Raw genomic sequence first — 19,223 nt, 5'->3', positions numbered from 1 at the left:
TTAATATCTTCAGAACAATTTCATTGTCTCGAGAGACTATCCGGTATTCAATTGCTTAAATCCGTAACGTTTAAATCTAGAAAATTATTCCATTACATCTAGAATCTATGTAGTAACCTGTTATCAAACACTACATGAGGTTCTTTGGCACTCGAGGCTGGATAAACCTGAAAAATGACAAACAATTTCAAAAAACATGAAAACAATTAAGAATATATTTTTCAAAAACTGTATAAATTCGTGATATTAAAGTCTTGAAGAATATTCCATTACAACTACAAATTATGCTATAACCTATTATCAAAAAGTTTTATCAAAAATTGCTAAAAATTGTGATATTAAAAAGTTGTTAACTATTCCATGACCAATAAAAGTTTCTCAATAACTTGTTATTAAACGTTTAAGGAGGTTTTCTGAAACTGGAGTCATTACAAAAAATTGCTGAAACTGGAGTCATTACAATATTGATAACCATTCCATTAACTCTGGAAACTAGGCAGCAGCCTATTATCAAACATTGCAGCAGGTCGCTGGGCACTGGTGCCCGAAAAAATTATAATTCAAAAAGATTTAGAAGAAACCTTTTTAAAATTGCTTAAATTTGTGATAATGAAATCTTGAAGAACATTCCATTACAACTAGAAACTAAACAATAACCTATTATCAAAAACTTTTATCAAAAATTGCAAAATTTGTGATATTAAAAAGTTATCAACTATTCCATGGCGAATAAAAGTTTCTCAGTAACTTGTTATCAAACATTTAAGGAGGTTTTCTGACCCCTGAGCCTAAAAAAAACTGAATAATAACAAATGTCAAAAAATTGAATAAATGCAATTTTGTCAAAAATCCTACACTTCCTGAGGTTAAAATTTTGAAAAACCTTTCATTGCATATAGAATCTATACAGTAACCTGTTACCAAACCCTAGAGGAGGTTCCTTGACTGTTGAGGCCAGGGAAACAAAAAAAGACCGAAATTTTGAAAACAATCGCAAGTTTTAATAAATTCTAGCTAAATTTTAAGATATTAATATCTTTAAAACCATTTCATTGTCTCAAGGGACTATCCAGTGTCCTACTTCAAGCCTGAAGAAGTTTTAATGGCTCATAATGATACATAAACTTGGAGCAATATAAAAATATAGAAATTTGAGGGAGGAAAATTTTAATTTTCTTAAAAAATTGCTGAAACTGAAGTCATTAAAATATTGATAACCATTCTTTAACTCTGCAAACTATGCAGCAGCTTATTATCAAACCTTGCAGCAGGTCGCTGGGCCCTGGTGCCCATAAAAATTTTAATTCAAAAAGATTTAGAAGAAACCTTTTTAAAACTGCTTAAATTTGTTATAATGAAAATTTGAAGAACATTCCATTACAACATTACAACTAGAAACTATAAAATAACCTATTAGCAAAAAATTTTATCAACAAATTGCTTAAAATTGTGATATTAAAAACTTGTTAACTATTCCATGCCCAATAAATTTCTCAGTAACTTGTTATCAAACGTTCAAGGAGGTTTTCTGACGCCTGAGCCTAAAAAAACCTGAATAATAAAAAAAGTCAAATTGAAAAAAATCAGGATTTGTCAAAAATACTAAACTTCGGGAGGTTAAAATCTTGAAAACCTTTCATTACAACTAGATACTACACAATAACCTGTTATCAAAAAGTTTCATCAAAAAAATTGTTAAAATTTGTGATATTAAAAAGATGAAAACTATTCCCTGGCCAATAAAAACTTTTCAGTAATTTATTATCAAACCCTTAAAGGGTTTTCTGGACCCTGGGTCTGTAAAAACACGAATCATTTCAATAGATGTGTAAAAATTGACAATAGCAAGTTTTTGAAAAAATGTTAAAATTCGTGATGTTAATATGTTGAAAATTCCATTACTGCTAGAAACTATGCAATAATATATCAAAACATTAAGGAGGTTACGTGACAGCTAGGGCTTAAAAAACTCAGAAAACGACAAAAATAGAATAACTTCGCGTGTTTTTTCTGGAGAAACAAAACATAGCTCTTAAAATGGTCATGAAAAGTAACGCTGGGAGCTACCTGTTTATCCCGTTTTTAAGGACGAAAAGTCAAATGGGTCAGACTAAAAATCGGTCAAGCGAAAAATTGCGCAAAAAAGACCAACAGGACTAATATAATTGCTACAAACTTCATATGAGAGCAATTAAACATTAATTGCCGAGTTCAATCAAATGTACATAGGCACCAACACATAACATGTATTATATTAAAAGCACTCAAAAGAATAAATACTGAACATAGCTGGCATATTGCCAGAAAATAGCCGCAATAGCTTCGTAGATCTACAGTCTCAAAAAACAGTAAAAAAAGACAGACCAAAAAATTCGTTTTTTCATTGAAGGCTGATCTGTTATATTTTGATTAAAAATCTGTAAAAGTTTTATCTGCCTCTATTAGCTGCACCCAAATAACCTTCATTAAATTGACACACACCCCATTTGACTTTATCTCTTTGAACTTAATTAAATAAAAGTCAAAGTGAGGAAGTCGTTTTTGAGAGTGAGGTAAGTCAAGTGTGACCAAAAATTTAATCACGCAAATGAACAAAAAACACGCTCCGTTATGAGCAAAAATGACGTCACATATGCACTTCAGTTGAAATTGCATGAACGAATGAACAAAAAGCAGATTTTAAGTGATTGTGACGTCATTTGGTTGTAACAAAAATCGCGACGACGAAATAAAAAACATAGCCGGAAGAATTCCGGAAGCGACTCGAAAAGTCCAGACTTCAAAAAAAACCGTAATTGCAGCTGAAGCAATTACCTTTTGTATTAAACTGTCAACTCATTGCCTCACTAGGTCTGATCTAAAAATTGGTGAAAATCAAACCACTCACCAAGAGAAACAAAACGCAGCAAAATTTTATATTATTGAAAACCTTTGGTAACGTTAAAAAAAATCCGACATAATTAGGATGGTCAAAATACTGATAGGCTCAAAGAGCAGACAGTGCCATCAATTGACCTTAAAATCATAATTCTAGTCGCTAAAAGATCGCAAAAGCATCCTGCAGAAAATAATCTTAAAACTAAGTTAAATTTTCCAAAAAAAAAGAATGCTCAAATTTAAGATCCAGAAAACCAGTGCAATTACAAATCAAATCACTGCAATTAGGAAAAAAACAGCAAATACTGTTTCCTTGTAGTACGCATGCTAGACAAAAAGACTTCATAAAAAAATAAGAAAATCAAAAATTAAATTAGTCATAGAAAAGACATAAGCAACAGAATAATATTCAAAGGCAAAAATGATTGAAAACAATACCAAGGCCACCAGAAAATGGCAATAAAAATTGAGTGGAAATTTTGAAAAAAGCATTCTAGCAACCTCTCAGTACTGCCTTATGTTGAATGAAATTAATTGTAAACCAAAGAAATGACGAAAATCTAAAACAATTCAATTTTAAAAACTGAAAAATCAATATATCGAATAAAAATGTAGGTGCCAGGACAAAGATAGAATGGAGCAAACTAAAATGAGAAGAAAATGGACACAATGTAACAAACACCGTAACAAAAAAAAACAATTCTTCAGTTTTGAAATTTAAAAGTCAAAAAAAAATCAAGAAAAACGAATACATTAGATTCTTCAGTAATTGAGACAAAGAAAACACAAAATGTCATCCGAGACAAAACGCCATCTTGCTCAACAGAACAAACAAAACCAAAAAACAATTCAAACAGACGAAAAATTGAAACATTTTTGAAACTTTTAAGACTGAAGTTATGAAAAAATTTAACTTTTTTTCAAAAACTTAACGCCAAAAAGTGATTGAATTTTTTGAAACGAAACTCAAGTCCCTGATGTTGCACAAAAAGACTATTTCAAGTAATTAAAACCAAAATACAATCAAAAAACTTAAAAAACTTAAAAAAACTTAAAAAACTATGAAAATCGGATTAGCATATGAACAAATTTACAAAAAAACATACCCGGCAGATTGCCGGAAAATAGCCGCCGTTGATTCCAATAAGCATGATTGTGATTGAAAGAATATAAGATATTGAAAAAAAAATTGTACAAAAATATTTTTAAGTCCGATTTATTTTGATGGCATTTCGTAGTTGAACATAACGTACTTCTGTTGCTCAGAGAGAGGCTACAGGGGCTACTATCAATACCAATAAGCATTAGAGACGGTAACTAAGACTTATAGGAACAACGTTCAAATAGCGGGCATCTAAAATTGGGCTTTAGGGCTTTATGGGTTTATCCCGTCTCTATTTCTGACTTCAATTTTTAATACTGACTATGTTCATTTTGAATTGCTTTGCTGAGCAACTGATGTTCAAAATCACTTTTAGCAGAATGAGAGAAGAGAGAAACTAGCCTAGAGAAGTCAAAAAGATATCACGCAAAATGTTGAAAAAGCGGCAAAATGAGGTAAAGCGAAACATTTTTTTATTCGACGAAGTAAAAAAAAATAGGAGCGCTATAATAGCCGGCTGAGAAGATGAAGGCGGCTATTAATTACATAGAGGTAGAAAGAGGCGTTGATGATATGAATTATCAAAGTGAAGTTGCCATATTAACTAATTTTTGAAAACAGGCGGTTGAAAGACCCAAAAAAAGAAATTAATAGAAAAAGGCCAAAAATTAACTAGAAAATCGAAAAAGATGTGCCAATTTTGATCTTGAAACGCATTTTCAGTCTCTCCAAAACACTGTGGTATCAAATTCCGAGGTACACAATTCAGTATAGCATTGAATAAAAATTATTTCTACAAAATACCAAATTACAAGGAAAAAACTGGGCCACTTAGACGAAAAACGGCTAAAAACGGTTATCTATATGTGCCATTCCGTCAGAAAAAATTTTCAAAGTCAAAAAGTCATTAACTAAACGCAGCGCATGAACAAAAAACTTCTCTCGGTCAGAAAAAAATAGTCCACACGGCAATTCTACTCAATTTCGCTTTTAGGTTAAAACGGCGTCTGAACGAATAGTACTTCCGGTAAAAAAACTTTAAGAAAACCAATACTCCTCTTCGAGTCGTAAAAAAACCAAGAGAAGGCCAATAATAGGCCCAGCTATCGCTGTGCGGCTATTAATAAGAAATTAGCTTCTACAGGGTATCAAAACCGACAGAAAACTATCAAGGAAGCTGCACTCCTATATTAAACATAGCCGGCAGATTGCCAGAATAGCTGCGAAAGAATAGACCTGCGTGCCATATAATAGAGATAGAAACAGATACAGATCTAAATTGAAAAAAATCGACGCCGCTCAAAAAACTAGGTAAAAAACATTCAGCGATAAATTAATAACGCTTGTTAAAATTCATTCCACAGAAGCCTCTTATTAGGGACCTTTACTGCACATATGAGTTCCTTTGACCTTAAACAAATTCAAATTAAACTTAAGTTTTAAAGTGCAAAGTCATTTTATTGAGTGAGGTAAGTCACGTATGATCAAAATCTAATCACGCAAATAAATTAAAACCTTTTTGCTAAAGCGAGTGAGAAATGACGTCACGCGCGCAAATGCCGTTAGTGAGAGGAAGAAGTCATTCAGAAAATTTGACTTTTTCAGCTTTGCTGTGTGAACAAATGTAAAACGAAAAAAGAGCGTCAGACGACGAAACAAAAAACATAGCAGGACAAGTCCTGACGTACAATTCAAAGAATTTTCATTGAGTAAACAGAAAAACTAGACCTAGAATGGACTATGAGTGAATTGAAAAAACCATTTTAAAAAAAAATCAGATCAAAAAAATGAAAAAAAAAACAGAAAATCAATGTCAAAATTATGCATGTGAACAAAAAACCACTAGCGAGAAATGAAAATTTAATTCAAACAAAAAACTAGGTCTAGAATGAGCTGTGAATGGATTGGGAAAATCATTTAGAAAAAAATCCGGTGCAAAAAATCGAAAAAACAGTAAAAATCAGAGTGAAATTGCCGCATGTGAACAAAAAACCACTACCGAGAATCCGAATTTTTGTTCAATCACCGTTTTCTCACTCTTCTTTAAAATTAGAGCGAAAAAGATTCACGCCGCAAAACCACTCGCTTTTTCCATCCATTTCCTGTTTCGGCGTGACCAAAATCACTACTCCAATTTGACTTCAAAAATCATGAAAATGTGTGAACAGATCTTAGAAAAAAAAAGACAGCGCCCCAATACAATTCAAATTCTTTGAATTGTAAAAAACCAAGAGAAGGCCAATAATAGCCCCAGCTATCGCTGTGCGGCTATTAAAAAAAACCGGGCTAGGATTTCAGCGAAGTTTCAAATGCTGTCTACATATTTTCTTAAATAAGAGAAAACCATTTTTAAAAAATCAGATCAAAAAAAAAGAAAAAAAAACAAAAAATCAATGTCAAAATGCCGCATGTGAACAAAAAACCATTAGCGAGAAACCGAATTTTTGTTCAAACATCGTTTTCTCACTCTACTTTAAAATTACAGCGAAAAAAATTCATGCCGCAAAACCACTCGCTTTTTCGCTCCACTTCCTGTTTCGGCGTGACCAAAATCACTACTCCAATTTGACTTCAAAAATCATGAAAATGTGTGAACAGATCTTAAAAAAAAGACAGCGCCCCAATACAATTCAAATTCTTTGAATTGTAAAAAACCAAGAGCACCGCAATACAGCTTCGCTCAGCTTACAGCTTCGCAGCTATAAAAAAAAACCGTGGTAATCTCAAAAACGCAAATTAATTGAATAGTGTACCACTAGGAACTTAATCTTTTTCATTAACTCAATAATACATGCTTGAAAAATCGCGTAAGACAAAAACCAATATTCCTCTACGAGTCGTAAAAAAACCAAGAGAAGGCCAATAATAGCCCCAGCTATCGCTGTGCGGCTATTAAAAACAGCAGTCAAATTGCCGCCCGTGAAAAATTGCTTTCAAAAACCAAGAATTTGCTTAAATACGAACTTCTAAGGTCAACTTTTAAGGTACTTTGGAAAAAATCACGCTTAAAATCTACTCGCTTTTCCGCTCCCTTTAGTGTTCTACCGCTCCTGTTCGCTCCTTTTCTACTATGGCGTGACGAAAATCGCTACTCCAATTAGACTTCTCATTGATATCAAAAACTCAATCAAAGATCCAAACATTCTTTTCTCACCTGGCAGGAGGATTTTCGTCTTCTGCAATCTCAGTGAAGCTGTACTCGTGATGTTCACTCTCCGATCTGTGCAAGTGGGGTGGGGAGAGAGTAGACACAACTAAGTCAGTGCTTTTCAGCAGAAGAGTCTTAGAGGTCACATCTGCATCAGTGTCCAATTGAGTGAGCACTAGGTTGATTAGGGTGCGTCTAGAGTGGCTCACAACAACCGGCAGACCATGGTCCAAACCTAAAAGCAGTTTTATCTGTTTGTTAAACGAAATTAGTTCAATATACTGACTGATGTCTGATCAATGTTATTATTTTAAGCACGGGGATTTCAATCTATACGGTTTTTGTAGTCGGCTTCAGGAGAACGAATATTTCATTATAAGGTATATGCTTTCTGGCTGGAGTAGAAATAGCGAAATGTTTGTCTAAACAAACAATAGACTGAGCTAAGAACAGTCTTTGGTTCACTGTAATAGCATCTGTCCTTAATGTAACTGAACCAAATACGCTCACTGCTTGCCACAATAGATATAACAGTTCTGATGTTATTTTCTATTCATGACACTCTATTCGTGACATTAACAGTCTCAGGCACAAAGACATGTATGTCACCAGAACGATTTCAAAGAAGGTAAAAAAAATAAAAAACGGGTTAGGATTTCAGCGACGTTTCAAATGCTGTCTCCATATTTTCTTAAATAAGAGCTCCAAGTTAAAGCACGCCTCGACTAAAAGATTTTATAGCTAATGATTTTTAGCTAAAATAATTAATGCATATAGTTTTTGCTAATTCACATTTCCTCTACCCACCTAGAATGGAGAGATGGAGGAACTGTGGTATGTGAGGTGTCCAGTCACATCCGAAGTCTGTTATCAATAGGTGGCTGCAGAGAATAAGAGAGGCAAAACATCTCTGTAGAGCATAGACTCCACTTGCGTAGCTGTTATTCCCAGGTGCAGAGAGGGAGGTGGGTGTATCTTGTGCGTTCTGTGCCCCAGAACTCGTCTGAAACAAGGTTCAATTCTGAAGAAATGAGAAGTATTTTTTTACCAGAGACAGGACTTTGGTTGCTCGAAACGTCAAGGAGCAAACGCTATAAAATTTTTGCCACAGGGGGGCTTTCCATAGGGGCTTTCACTTTTTCACCTCTGGGCATGCATATTCTTTACGCAAATTTTACGTCTCACCAAGAAGGGCGTGCTAAAATTCGAAGAAATATGTAATTTGAGACAGTATATAAGCTTTATAAACAAGGGAACGGGTAGAATGACGCATAATATGGGACAAAATTTGCATTAACATCACCATATTTTATGGAATTGAGTGTTGGTTAGAACAATCAGTTGCAAAACATTATGCCAGGGGCTCGACTCCAGTGTCAATATTGTCAACAAGTACCACTGCTGAACTCGATCCAAAAGTGTTATAATTTGCAAGCCTTTTGTACTAAACCAGAGCACCCTTCATTCTTTATCTCTCAAGTTGGGTATCACTTTCGGCTCGTTATTTCTAGCGCAGCTTACATTGAAATTTCTACCTTTTTAACACATTTGAATACACAACAGAACACGTTTAATTTCACCTGTAGTGGATTGTTGGTTGAATTAAAACTGTTTGTGAGTATGAGTTTGGCCAGAGGACACACGAATGGCTCCGTGGGCATGGGGAGGGGCTTAGCATGTCTCTCATTGCACCGACTGAAGCTCACCTTCCACGCCAACAGCCACTGGTTTCGATCAGATACTGAAACATAACCGGCATCACTTCACATCTATGTGTGTTCACATCAAAATCAGGTTTCAAAACAGCCTTGACAATATCGGAGGACGTCAAAGTTTCATTCTCAATGATTAAAAAAATTTCCATAGTCACAACTGCCAAAAGGCAGCAGCAAATCTGCGGTTCGGTAAAAACTTTATTTGCAAGCTTTTTCACGATTTATTTCACAGGTGACGTTTTCTGTTCCGACCCCACTTAGTGAGAGGAGGAACTATATGCTCACCTGTTTTTTGGACTATTTAGATATGTTTTTTTTGCGGTCTCAATTTTCGCTGATCAATATATTTAAGGAACTATTAGGTTTTTTTGATGAGTCAACTTTGGCCAGTCGATATAATTATCAATTTGCGTGGCATTAGAAAGCCCGTCGAGCGTAGAATATTTTGAGCCGCGGATTTCTCCAAAGTCGTCTTTTTTGAGCACTTATCGAGGTTCGAAGTTTTTATGAAGATCGGATAATTTTCATCAATTTCTCACTTTTGTTAAATTTTGTTTAACTTTGATAAAAAAAAACAAGTTGAATTATCCCAATTAACTAGTTCATTCATATTTGACAAAGAGATGTTGAGCTTTGTGATTTCAATGTTTTCTCGAAAAACGTTGGGTCTATTTTGATCACCTGCTCTTTTTTTTAAAAAAAACTAGCATCAGCGTTATTTTAGGTAAAGCTGATAATTCTCACGAGCACAGCCCCTGCTCACGCAATCTTCATAAAGAAAAGTTACGGCTAGTTGAGCCTCAAAAATCTACCGAACAATTTTAAACTGCCGTCGAGCGGGATTTCTTCAAAACGATAAAATCGTTAAATCGTTAAAAGGTAATTTTGTCCTCTTTTAGCGTCATTTTTCGTCAATTTTAGATTTCCTTGGCACATTATTTTACAATTTTACTATTAAGTTCTTTAACAGCTGGTAAGCGAAGATGTATCCACAATTTTTTCAATTTTTTTATTTCATTAAGAAGTCAAATCGGAGAAGTGACTGTAATCAAGCTAAAATATTTGAAAATACCTTGTGGTTTTGAAGCTTGAAAAAATCGTTGACCTGAGAAGTGGGATATTTGAATTGTTATATACTTTCGGTTCTATGGGGAAAATTTTTTTCACGTGCGGCAGTTTGACCTCTTTTCATTGTTTTTCTCCCGTTTTTTTGCACAGAAATGCCATTAAAGGTGATAAGTGTTCTAATGGCGGATAGATTGTATTGTTTAAATCGATCTATGACTTTGTAAGATTTTCAGAACTTTCAAAGTTTTTTTTAAAAAAGTGAAATTTTGATTTCTGTCCATATTTATTGCCTCTTTTGTCGTCTTGCTTTTTATTGGAATAATTACAGGTAGCATTGAAGTTGTACTGAGTCGTAGGTTGGCCTATATAAAGTTTCCAGTTAATGGCTAAGTGTTTTTATGGCTTTGATGTCATGATTTTTTGTATTAAGTTTCTGTGACTTTGAGTATTGCCTGCAATTTGTGTTCTTTTTGCGGTCTCTTCACATAGTTTCATTAATGATAGGTCTCATTTGTATTTATTAAAGGCATAATTTAACATACGCATTGTTGTTAGTTGGGTGAACAGACAAAACAGTCTCGCAGAGCAAAAAACTCCCAGACAAAACAGTCCCTGTCAAAATAGTCAGTAGAAAGCCAACAAAACAGTCCCAGAAAAAAATTGTCCTAAGTAAAACAACGAGTTGAACATAGGCACACCAATAAACAAAAAAGAAACCACATAATTTAATCGAATGATTGCACGTCAGTGACTAAATATTGAGCTGATTTCAACTTAGCGAAATTATGTATTTTGAAAGTTTTTGCTTTAATCCTAATTCCCGTCAATCAAAAACGAAACTTTCAAAACATAGTACACTAATTGCCTACGAAAAAGCTGCCGTCGACCCGTTTGACGCATATTGGGCTTCAAAACGAAAAAAATAAGAGATAGAAATTAACAGAATTTTTCTAAGTGCCAAATAGATTTCGTTTTTGATGTGTAAATTCTGCTTATTCGGTTAAATTCTAAAATTTCACTTATTTCAGCATCTAAACTGAAGGCTATTAAGCATATTACGAACGCCAGCTAGCAATCACTTTAGTGAACTTTCATAAAGCAATGCATGTTTATGAGGCAAGCTTTATATGTTTATCCCGTTTCTTTTGATTTTGCGCTTTGGACTTTGACCGTATTCACTAAATTACCTAATAAAATACGTGAGCTATTGGCTGACGCGTTACAAACATCAGCACGAGATTGAACATAGATTACCACTAAGGATTTTCTTAACTTCATTCAAAATAAAAGTTACAGTCCTCTGATACCAAGGAACTCTTTCAAGATTATTAGTCAATCGAAATCACTGAGGAACCAGGCCAGCGTAAATCTCGAGAACAATGCTGTGATAAATCTGTTCCGCTGAGATTCTTGATCAGACGCAACATTTGGTCCACCGACACGAACAACACGAACAGGAGCGAATCCTCAATTGAATTTGGTGGACCAAAGCACAACCAAGCCAGAAAGCTACCTGACACAAAACAAAATAACAGCCGAAAGTGCCTATCGATGCTTCCTCGAGACGTACGACAACTTAGAAGACAACAGCGGAGGTTAATTATTTAACCAAAGTTTAGACCAAATTATTTCGAAAATTTTGACAATGACACCAAGCGAATATTAGAAAAGAGTAAAGTGGTGGGATGCGTAGTTGACTAAGTACCATTTCTCAAGAGACAATGAACGTTGTCGCACAGACGTCAACGACTGTCGGAAAGACACATTGCAAGTATTCAAATTAGTGGAAGCCATCGCTCCAATTTTGAACTGAGTGATAAGAAGTTACTATCGAGACCTGATCAAACTGTACGAGCACAGAAAGGATTGCGGAGACCAAACATCCCTGGATATTAAATTAATCCAAACAGGACTCATTAACAACGATAAAGACGCTGCAAATGCAAAGGCAGAAACTGTTAATGTTTCTTCTCAGAAGTCTGCTATCAACAGGAGTAGAAAAGAACTCAGTGTTCCCAAAAACCTCTCGTGGAGACAACGTGAAGTTGAGCGAATGGAATTTGAAATATTAATAGCTACGCAGCAAGCAGAGCAACAGCTGCGAGACCAACAAATTCACTTAGAAAATGAACGAGAAAAAATGAAATTGCGACCAAAACAGCAAGAACAAGAAGAAGAGCGACGTCTTGGGCAGCGAGAGCAAAAACTCGAAAACGAAAAGAAAGCCGAGGCCGGCGAAGAACAAAGAGTTCTAAAACTTGAGCAGACCAAAGGAAGCTCAAGAGCTTCTGGATCAGTGGCAGATGAGTTAGAACGTTTTGGATCAAGAAGCAATCAGGAAAGAACAGCAGGGTAGGCAAAATCAGTGGCTCAACGGTTTGTCACTAGTCGGCCACTATCTCCAGACTGTTTTATCGATCCTCCCAAGAATGTCACACAAGCCATAGGCGACTAACATTTCAGCGCCTATCCAAAAACTACCCCGCTTTTTCAACCGGTTGTAGGACACTTTTCAGCATCATTGACAGAGCCGAGCATTCTCAAGAAACTAGAACTCTATAAATTAATTAGAGTAACGGAACCGCACTGGCCGTTGCCAAAGACAACGTTTCAGCAGCAAGGAGCGTCATTATCCCAAAACAAACAAGAGTCAGAGTCCAACAAACAACTCTCGAAACAGATCTGCCGAGAGCAGAAATAGGAGCACATCAAACTAAACCACTCACCACGTCATTTACAAACCAGTACCAAGCGGTGCCAGTGCTGCCAGTGGCTTGCCAAAGGATATCCACTAGAGTGGCCAGAGTTCTTGTTCATCAAAAAAAATCAGCGATACTGAAAAGATGCAATACCTGAAGACCAGTCTTGACGGGTCTTCTAGACGGGTCAAGCGAAAGCAGCAAAATCGGGAATGGCATTCATCCAACAATCAAACTATCATGCTTAGAATGCACCAGCATTTACTGTGCGAAGTGTAGCAGATCAGATGTCAATGCTCAATTCAAAAAAGACATACTCATCCTACAGTTCGGCACGACAATTCTACTATTATCGTCAGATTTGCAAGTGTAGTTAAAAATGCGGTGAACAATTTAACTCAACTTGGATACACATCCGACCTAGAATCAGGCGCCCTAAGTTCAACAACGAGAAATCTTTCTCCGCTTCTGTGAGAACAGTGATTGCAGTCTATCCAAGTTCGTCGACTACTGAGAGGCAACCTGATTGTTTTCAAAGAGTTAATCTCCTCCAAGGCGGTAATTTATAATAAATTGTCAGTACAGACAAACTCGTTGTTCGACAGAAAAAAATTTCGAAGCCGCAATAAGCCAAGGACGAGTACTTTTGCTTCAAACGCTGAAGATTCAAGCAAACGCAAGAATCTCGAGTGTCCCTCCAAGGGGGAACAACAACCTTTTCCGACTTGTGAAAAGTTCAAATTAATGAAAGTCACTGAACAACGAGATCATGTCCAGAAGTTCCGACTGTATTTCAATTGTTTGAGACCAGGTCACCTGTCGAAGGACTGCAAAAGCACATGTAGTGTACCCAATTGTGCAAAGCGACACATCGGATTTTTGCATAGTGACCTTTTAAGGAAGGAAGCCACAGCAAGTGTATCAGATGCTACAACGGCAGTAGCAACCAATATCACTCAAGCAGGACTCCCAGTGATGCGAATCAAACGGACAAACAGAAGCTTAAGCCTAAACGTACTAGCAATGTATGATTTGGGCTCCTCAATCTCAATTGTAGACAAGTCAGTGGTGTCTAAACTTCAGCTTCAAGGACGCAAAGCGTCCTTATTAGTAGCAGGAATTCATGACTCACATGATGTCAAGACAGAATTAGTTCCAATAGCTTTTTCAGACCATAAGAACTCTCGACCATTGACACCAGTGCAATTCGATGTGCACGAGAAACTGAAGTTTATCATTCGCAGATGAAAAATTAGAAAACCAGTTAATTGATTGGATAACAAGTCGTATGCCTCAAACTGCGATGTCACCGTGCAATCAAACGACATGCAACGAGCAATCAAGACGTTGGAGCAAACAAAACTGATTCAATGGTGAAAGATATGAATTAAGATATGAAAAAAGCGCTACTAGTAAAGCATTGACATGGATTTCAACGCTAGATACGTTCAGAAAGTCGATCAAACTGAATTGAATGAAACTACAATGGTATTTGCCACATCATCCTGTCAATAACCCGCATAAACCTGAAAAGCTCAGAAGTGTTCAACACTGCAGTAAAGTATCAAGGCGTAGCCATCAACGACAAATCTCTACCCGGACCAGATCTGGAGTAGATCCTGATCGGAAATATTTTCTCTTACGAGAACACCAAATAGCTCCATCAGCTGATATAGAGGCAATGTTTCTTCAAATCGCTGTACCAAGCGACGACAACCGATGTCTACAATTTCTCTGGTGAGAAGACCCAGAGCAGAAGATGGAAGTTTACAAGTACACACGACACGTCTTTGGGGCAAACAGCTGGTCGACTTGTGCAATTTAAGCTTTGCACCAAGCTGCGAAACATCAGGCAGTCAACAACAAAAGTCTCGTCAGAACGGTTCAGCGAAACTTCTACATGGGCAATTTTCATAAGTCAGAACCCCTCAAGAAGCAATTAAAACCTATCAAAAACTGTGACAAACTACTCGTCAAAGGTGGATTCAAATTGACAATTTGGATAACAAGTGACGAAGTCAAGTGACAGATCGCAGATACAGACAGTTCAACGAAAGTGGTAAAAAAACTTTCAAAGCTGAACCACAATCATCTTCAATCCTTGATGTAAAATAAAAAGTGTCGACACATTTAGTCTCAATGTCTGTTGCGGAACTGAGCAAATAAGTTCCAGCAAGTATAACTCAAGAAAATTGTCCTATCGTTTGTCTCAGCAGTGTTCTGCCCGCTTGGGATATGTTCACCTCAGCAATGGTCCAAGCATTTGGTCAGCAATGGGCCAAGCATGGGACAAAAAGTTGACAATAGTTAACTCAAAGCTGATCCCTGATTGGTGCTCTGAGTTGAGAGAGATATGGACAATGTCAATTAACAGACTATTTCGAATATGGTTGTACGACTTGATACTTCACATCAGAAGAAGCAACGTGCATCGTGGCATATCTGCAAGATGAAACAACGTTAAGACAGACTTATGTAATAGGGAAATGTCGTTTACTACCCATCAGACACATGACAATACCGAAGTTAGAAATCCAGGCCGCAGTTTACGGAGTTCATCCCAGGCAGCAAATGCTCAGCGAACTAGATGTCAGAATCGACAAACACTAAAAATTGACCAACTCATCAGCGGTACTACAGAGGATACGAGAAGCGCACAAGAAACGACAAGTGTTCGTTGCGAACAGCAGCAGAATTACTTCAAAACTGATCAATGGAGACATGTCAAAGTTGTCAAAACCCTGCCAACATCGGAAACCGAGGAATGTTCATTGAAGGACTCCGGGAGTCCGTGTGGTTAAACGGACCAGCACGGCCACAAACAGACGCAGATAAGTGGCCAAAGCCGTGGCGTCGGGAGAACGAACTCGAAATTGAGCAAGCTATCAGTGCTGTAGTGACAGAAACACAAGCTAAGCAAGCATTTGACTGGAACCGCTAAAACAGCTTCAACAGAATCAGAAACTTTATCGCCTAATGCAAGAGGTTCAAGTCGAAGGAGAACGGACCTCTCAAAGCAGAAGAGATCCACCAAGCAGATTAAATATTAATTCGATTTATTCAAACCGAAAGCTTCAGGAATGTCGATAAAAAACAAAAGAAATCTAGAACACATTGGATATCGCAAAATTGTCACCCTTCATAGAGGAAGATTGAACAATACGAGTGAAAGGTTGACGGAAGCACTCGAACCTTGATTACAATGCCAAACACCCTATATTGTTAACAGCGAAGCATCTAGATATACAAGATCCGTTGGAGAGAGCACATCGCGAAAACCTGCACGAAGCCAGAAAATGTGAGAATCATTCTTCAAAAGTTCCGTATTGTTGGATTGCAAATCGCATTAAGAAAAATCAAATCAATATGTATCAAAAGGAGACACAGGAACGCCAACGCAATCCACCCACCGATGGCGGACCTACCTCGAGAACGACTTGATGAACATGTTTTCCCATTCACCCAAACTGAAGTCAACTTATTCGGATCCATCGAAGTGAAGTTTCCAGGAGGATCATTGAAGAGATGTTGTTGCCTCTTCACTTGTCTAACAGCGAGAGAGCAGTGCACATCAAAGTTGCTCAGTCAATAGATACCGAGTCATGTCTAGCTGCAGTTGCAAGATTCTTGGCAAGTAGTGGCTATCAAAATACAATAATCAGCAACAACGGCACAAATTTCGTTGGAGCAGCTAAGGAACTCAAGGCAATCCTGGAAGAATGGGACAAAGCTAAGATTGAAAGTGACTTACCACAGAAAAAGGATCATTGGGATATTCAACCATCCCGGCGCCCAACACCTTGGAAGCTGGGAAAAACTGATTCAAAGTTGCCAGAAAGACATGATTGCAATCCTGGAAAACTGAAGCCTCCAAGACGAGGTACTTAGCACAAGCATGGTTAGTGTGGAACAAACTCTCAGCGCAAGAACCCTGACATTAAAAAGTGACAACCCAGAAGATTTGACAGCCTTGACACCAAATCATTTCCAGATATGACGAAAAAACGCGAGTGCACTTTTCATGCCATACACCAAGTGATTTCACGACCTGAGAAAAACATTCAAAAGAGCTCAAGCATATGCCGATATGATATTTGGAAAAAAGGACTCGTGAATATCTTCCCGAATGGAATCAGAGATCAAAGTGGACAAAAGATGTGCGATTACTAAAAGAACTTGTTTGGATGGTAGATTATTCACTGAAACGCATGTATACATGATGAGACGAGTCATCCAAGTCTTCAAAGGCGACAATGGCGTCGTACAAAGAGCGAGAGTCAAAACGGCACATGGCGAACTCAACAAACAGGTAGTGAAACTCGCGGCAGTATCCTACGATAATGTTACCGAGATCGGAAACATCGCCGGCGATGTTGGCGCCAATATTGAAAAAAAACACGAACCATCAGACCAACCGAAATGAAATCAAACCTCAAACTTGAAGTTTTGTCAAAACTCAAAGATGGACAAAATTTAAAAAAATTTACAATTTGGGACAGAACATTTTAACACTCCGCAATTTTGGGAAGGGCAAACCTGAGTAACCGAAGTTATAACACATGGCTAGGGTAACCTCTAAGCTGTTCATGAACCCAACGAGCGTTATCGCATCAGACCCACAAGTTTGGCTATGAACACTTATGGTGCAAACATTACATTTTTTTGGTATTTTATTTACTGTTAAATTTCTTAAATTCTATGATCATTCAGGTGTTTATTTACGGTCGAATGTCACACGTTTGAGGCATTTAGAGTTACGTACGTATCAGCCTTGCTTATGCCAACAACATCAAATATTGCAGTAATTTGTTGTTTACTATATAAATATTGATCTAAATCACTTACTTGTAGCAGTGATTATATAAACGATAATTACCTGATTACTTATTTTAACCGAATTGTTTGAAAAAAACCATTTTGTATTTTGAACCATTAGAGCCTGTTACCAAGAGCAGTTGGCTCTCAGAATAAACTCAAATTTGATTCCTCGTTAACTTCAGTCATTTATTCTAAGTTGTGCTATATCTTAAGATCCTTAGATTTCTAAGTTAGTTGAGCTTTCTTCACAAGAGGTTAGCAACAATACTAGCTATTGGCCGAGGACTTACAGACTTCAGCACGAGATTGAATATCGATTATCACTAAGTATTTTCTTAACTTCAATCAAAATAAGTTACAGTCCTTTAATACGACCGAAAAAACAATTTTTTGGGCGACATTATTAGTCAATCGAATTCAGTGAAAAACCAAGCCGGCGTAATACTCGAGAACAAGGCTGTGATATTTCGGTTCCTCTGAGATTTTTGAGCAGCCGCAACATTTGGTCCGCCGAAGCGGACAACAACACGAACAGCAACGAATCCTCAATTCAATTTGGTAGACCAAAGCACAACCCGTAACGATGGCCAGCAGAGTTCCCAGTAGACACTGGAAAACAGTGGATTGAAGTCAAGGGCCAACTCAAGACGTTAGAGAAAGAGCAAGCTGGCCTACTCAAGTTATTCTCCAGACGCCTCACCGAGCTAGAACGCTACCTGACAAAACATGAAGACAGCCGAAAGTGTCTATCGATGCTTCAAGATGTACAATAACTTAGAAGGCAGCAGAAAACAGCAGAAGTTAGTATTAAACCCAAAGTATTCCAAAAAATTCGACAATGACACCAAGTGCATGTTAGAAGAAAAGAGTAAAGTTTTGAGATGAGTAGTTCACTAACTACCATTTCTCAGAGACAATGAACGTTGTTGCACAGACGTCAACTACTGTCGGAAAGACACATTGCAAGTATTCAAATTAGTGGAAGCTGCCGCTCCAATTTTTGAACTGTCAATATTGGAGAAGTTGAAGGCAGAAAACTTAAGCAACTCCGAAAAACAGACATTGTGTAATCAACTGGAAGAGCTAGAAGGAAAGCTAGAACTTCACGCAGAATGAATTCGAATAATAAAGTCAGACGGCTGCACCGAAGGGTTTGTCAGTGATAGTAGGAGTTAAGATCGAGTCCTGATCAAACTGTACAGGCACAGCAAGGATTGCGGAAACCAAACATCCCTAGTGGCATCCACATCAAGTAACGAAAATTAACTAGACCGGACTCTAATTGACAACGAAAAAAGACGCTGCAAATACAAAGGGAGAAACTGTTGAAGTCTGCTACCGACAGGAGTAGAAAAGAACTGTGTTGCCAAGTCCCGCTGGTCGTGTTGCCAAATGCAGCCGGAAATTAGCTGCCCTGATCTTATTTTCGTTAGATTTTGATTTCTTGACCTTGACCGTATTCACTACATTGTTTAATCTAATGAGTGAGATAATTCTATGAATGCGCAATTCATCAAGTAGAAAAAGTGAGAAGTAAGAAATCAAACGCAATACAAAGCATCAATTGCTCTGAATTATTTTGAAAGTCTCCTATCTCTACGCAACTAAGCCAAGACTGTTGATGATCGAGGTCGTATCATTGTTTGCAAAAGCACAGTACCGAGCCTCGTTAAAATTAGGCTAAAAGAAATCTATAATTCGATATGAATATAACGAGTCGCACTTTATAGAATTATTGCTTTCATATATTTTCAAATCTTTGCACTCATCGCTGAATAACAGACCACTTAAAATGT

The 19,223-nt window shown here is 37.0% G+C and overlaps 1 protein-coding gene across 1 annotated transcript in view; it reads right to left on the bottom strand.

Annotated features, from left to right (window-relative positions):
• LOC142346249 (protein furry homolog-like) overlaps window positions 1–19,223 on the bottom strand; it is a 144,509-nt gene that overhangs the window by 65,757 nt on the left and 59,529 nt on the right. Inside the window, exons 26-28 of the mRNA XM_075398764.1 lie at window positions 8,708–8,868; window positions 7,935–8,130; window positions 7,134–7,362 (exon numbers count right to left, since the gene is read on the bottom strand). Of these exons, the coding sequence (XP_075254879.1) occupies window positions 7,134–7,362; window positions 7,935–8,130; window positions 8,708–8,868 (586 nt within the window). The remainder of the gene's footprint in view (window positions 1–7,133; window positions 7,363–7,934; window positions 8,131–8,707; window positions 8,869–19,223) is intronic.

The sequence above is a fragment of the Convolutriloba macropyga genome, chromosome 9 (genome assembly GCF_964194025.1).
Source record: "Convolutriloba macropyga chromosome 9, txConMacr16.3, whole genome shotgun sequence".
NCBI lineage: Eukaryota > Metazoa > Xenacoelomorpha > Acoela > Convolutidae > Convolutriloba > Convolutriloba macropyga.
The sequence above is the reverse complement of the archived record's forward strand: the minus strand, read 5'-3'. Positions and strand labels throughout refer to the sequence as shown.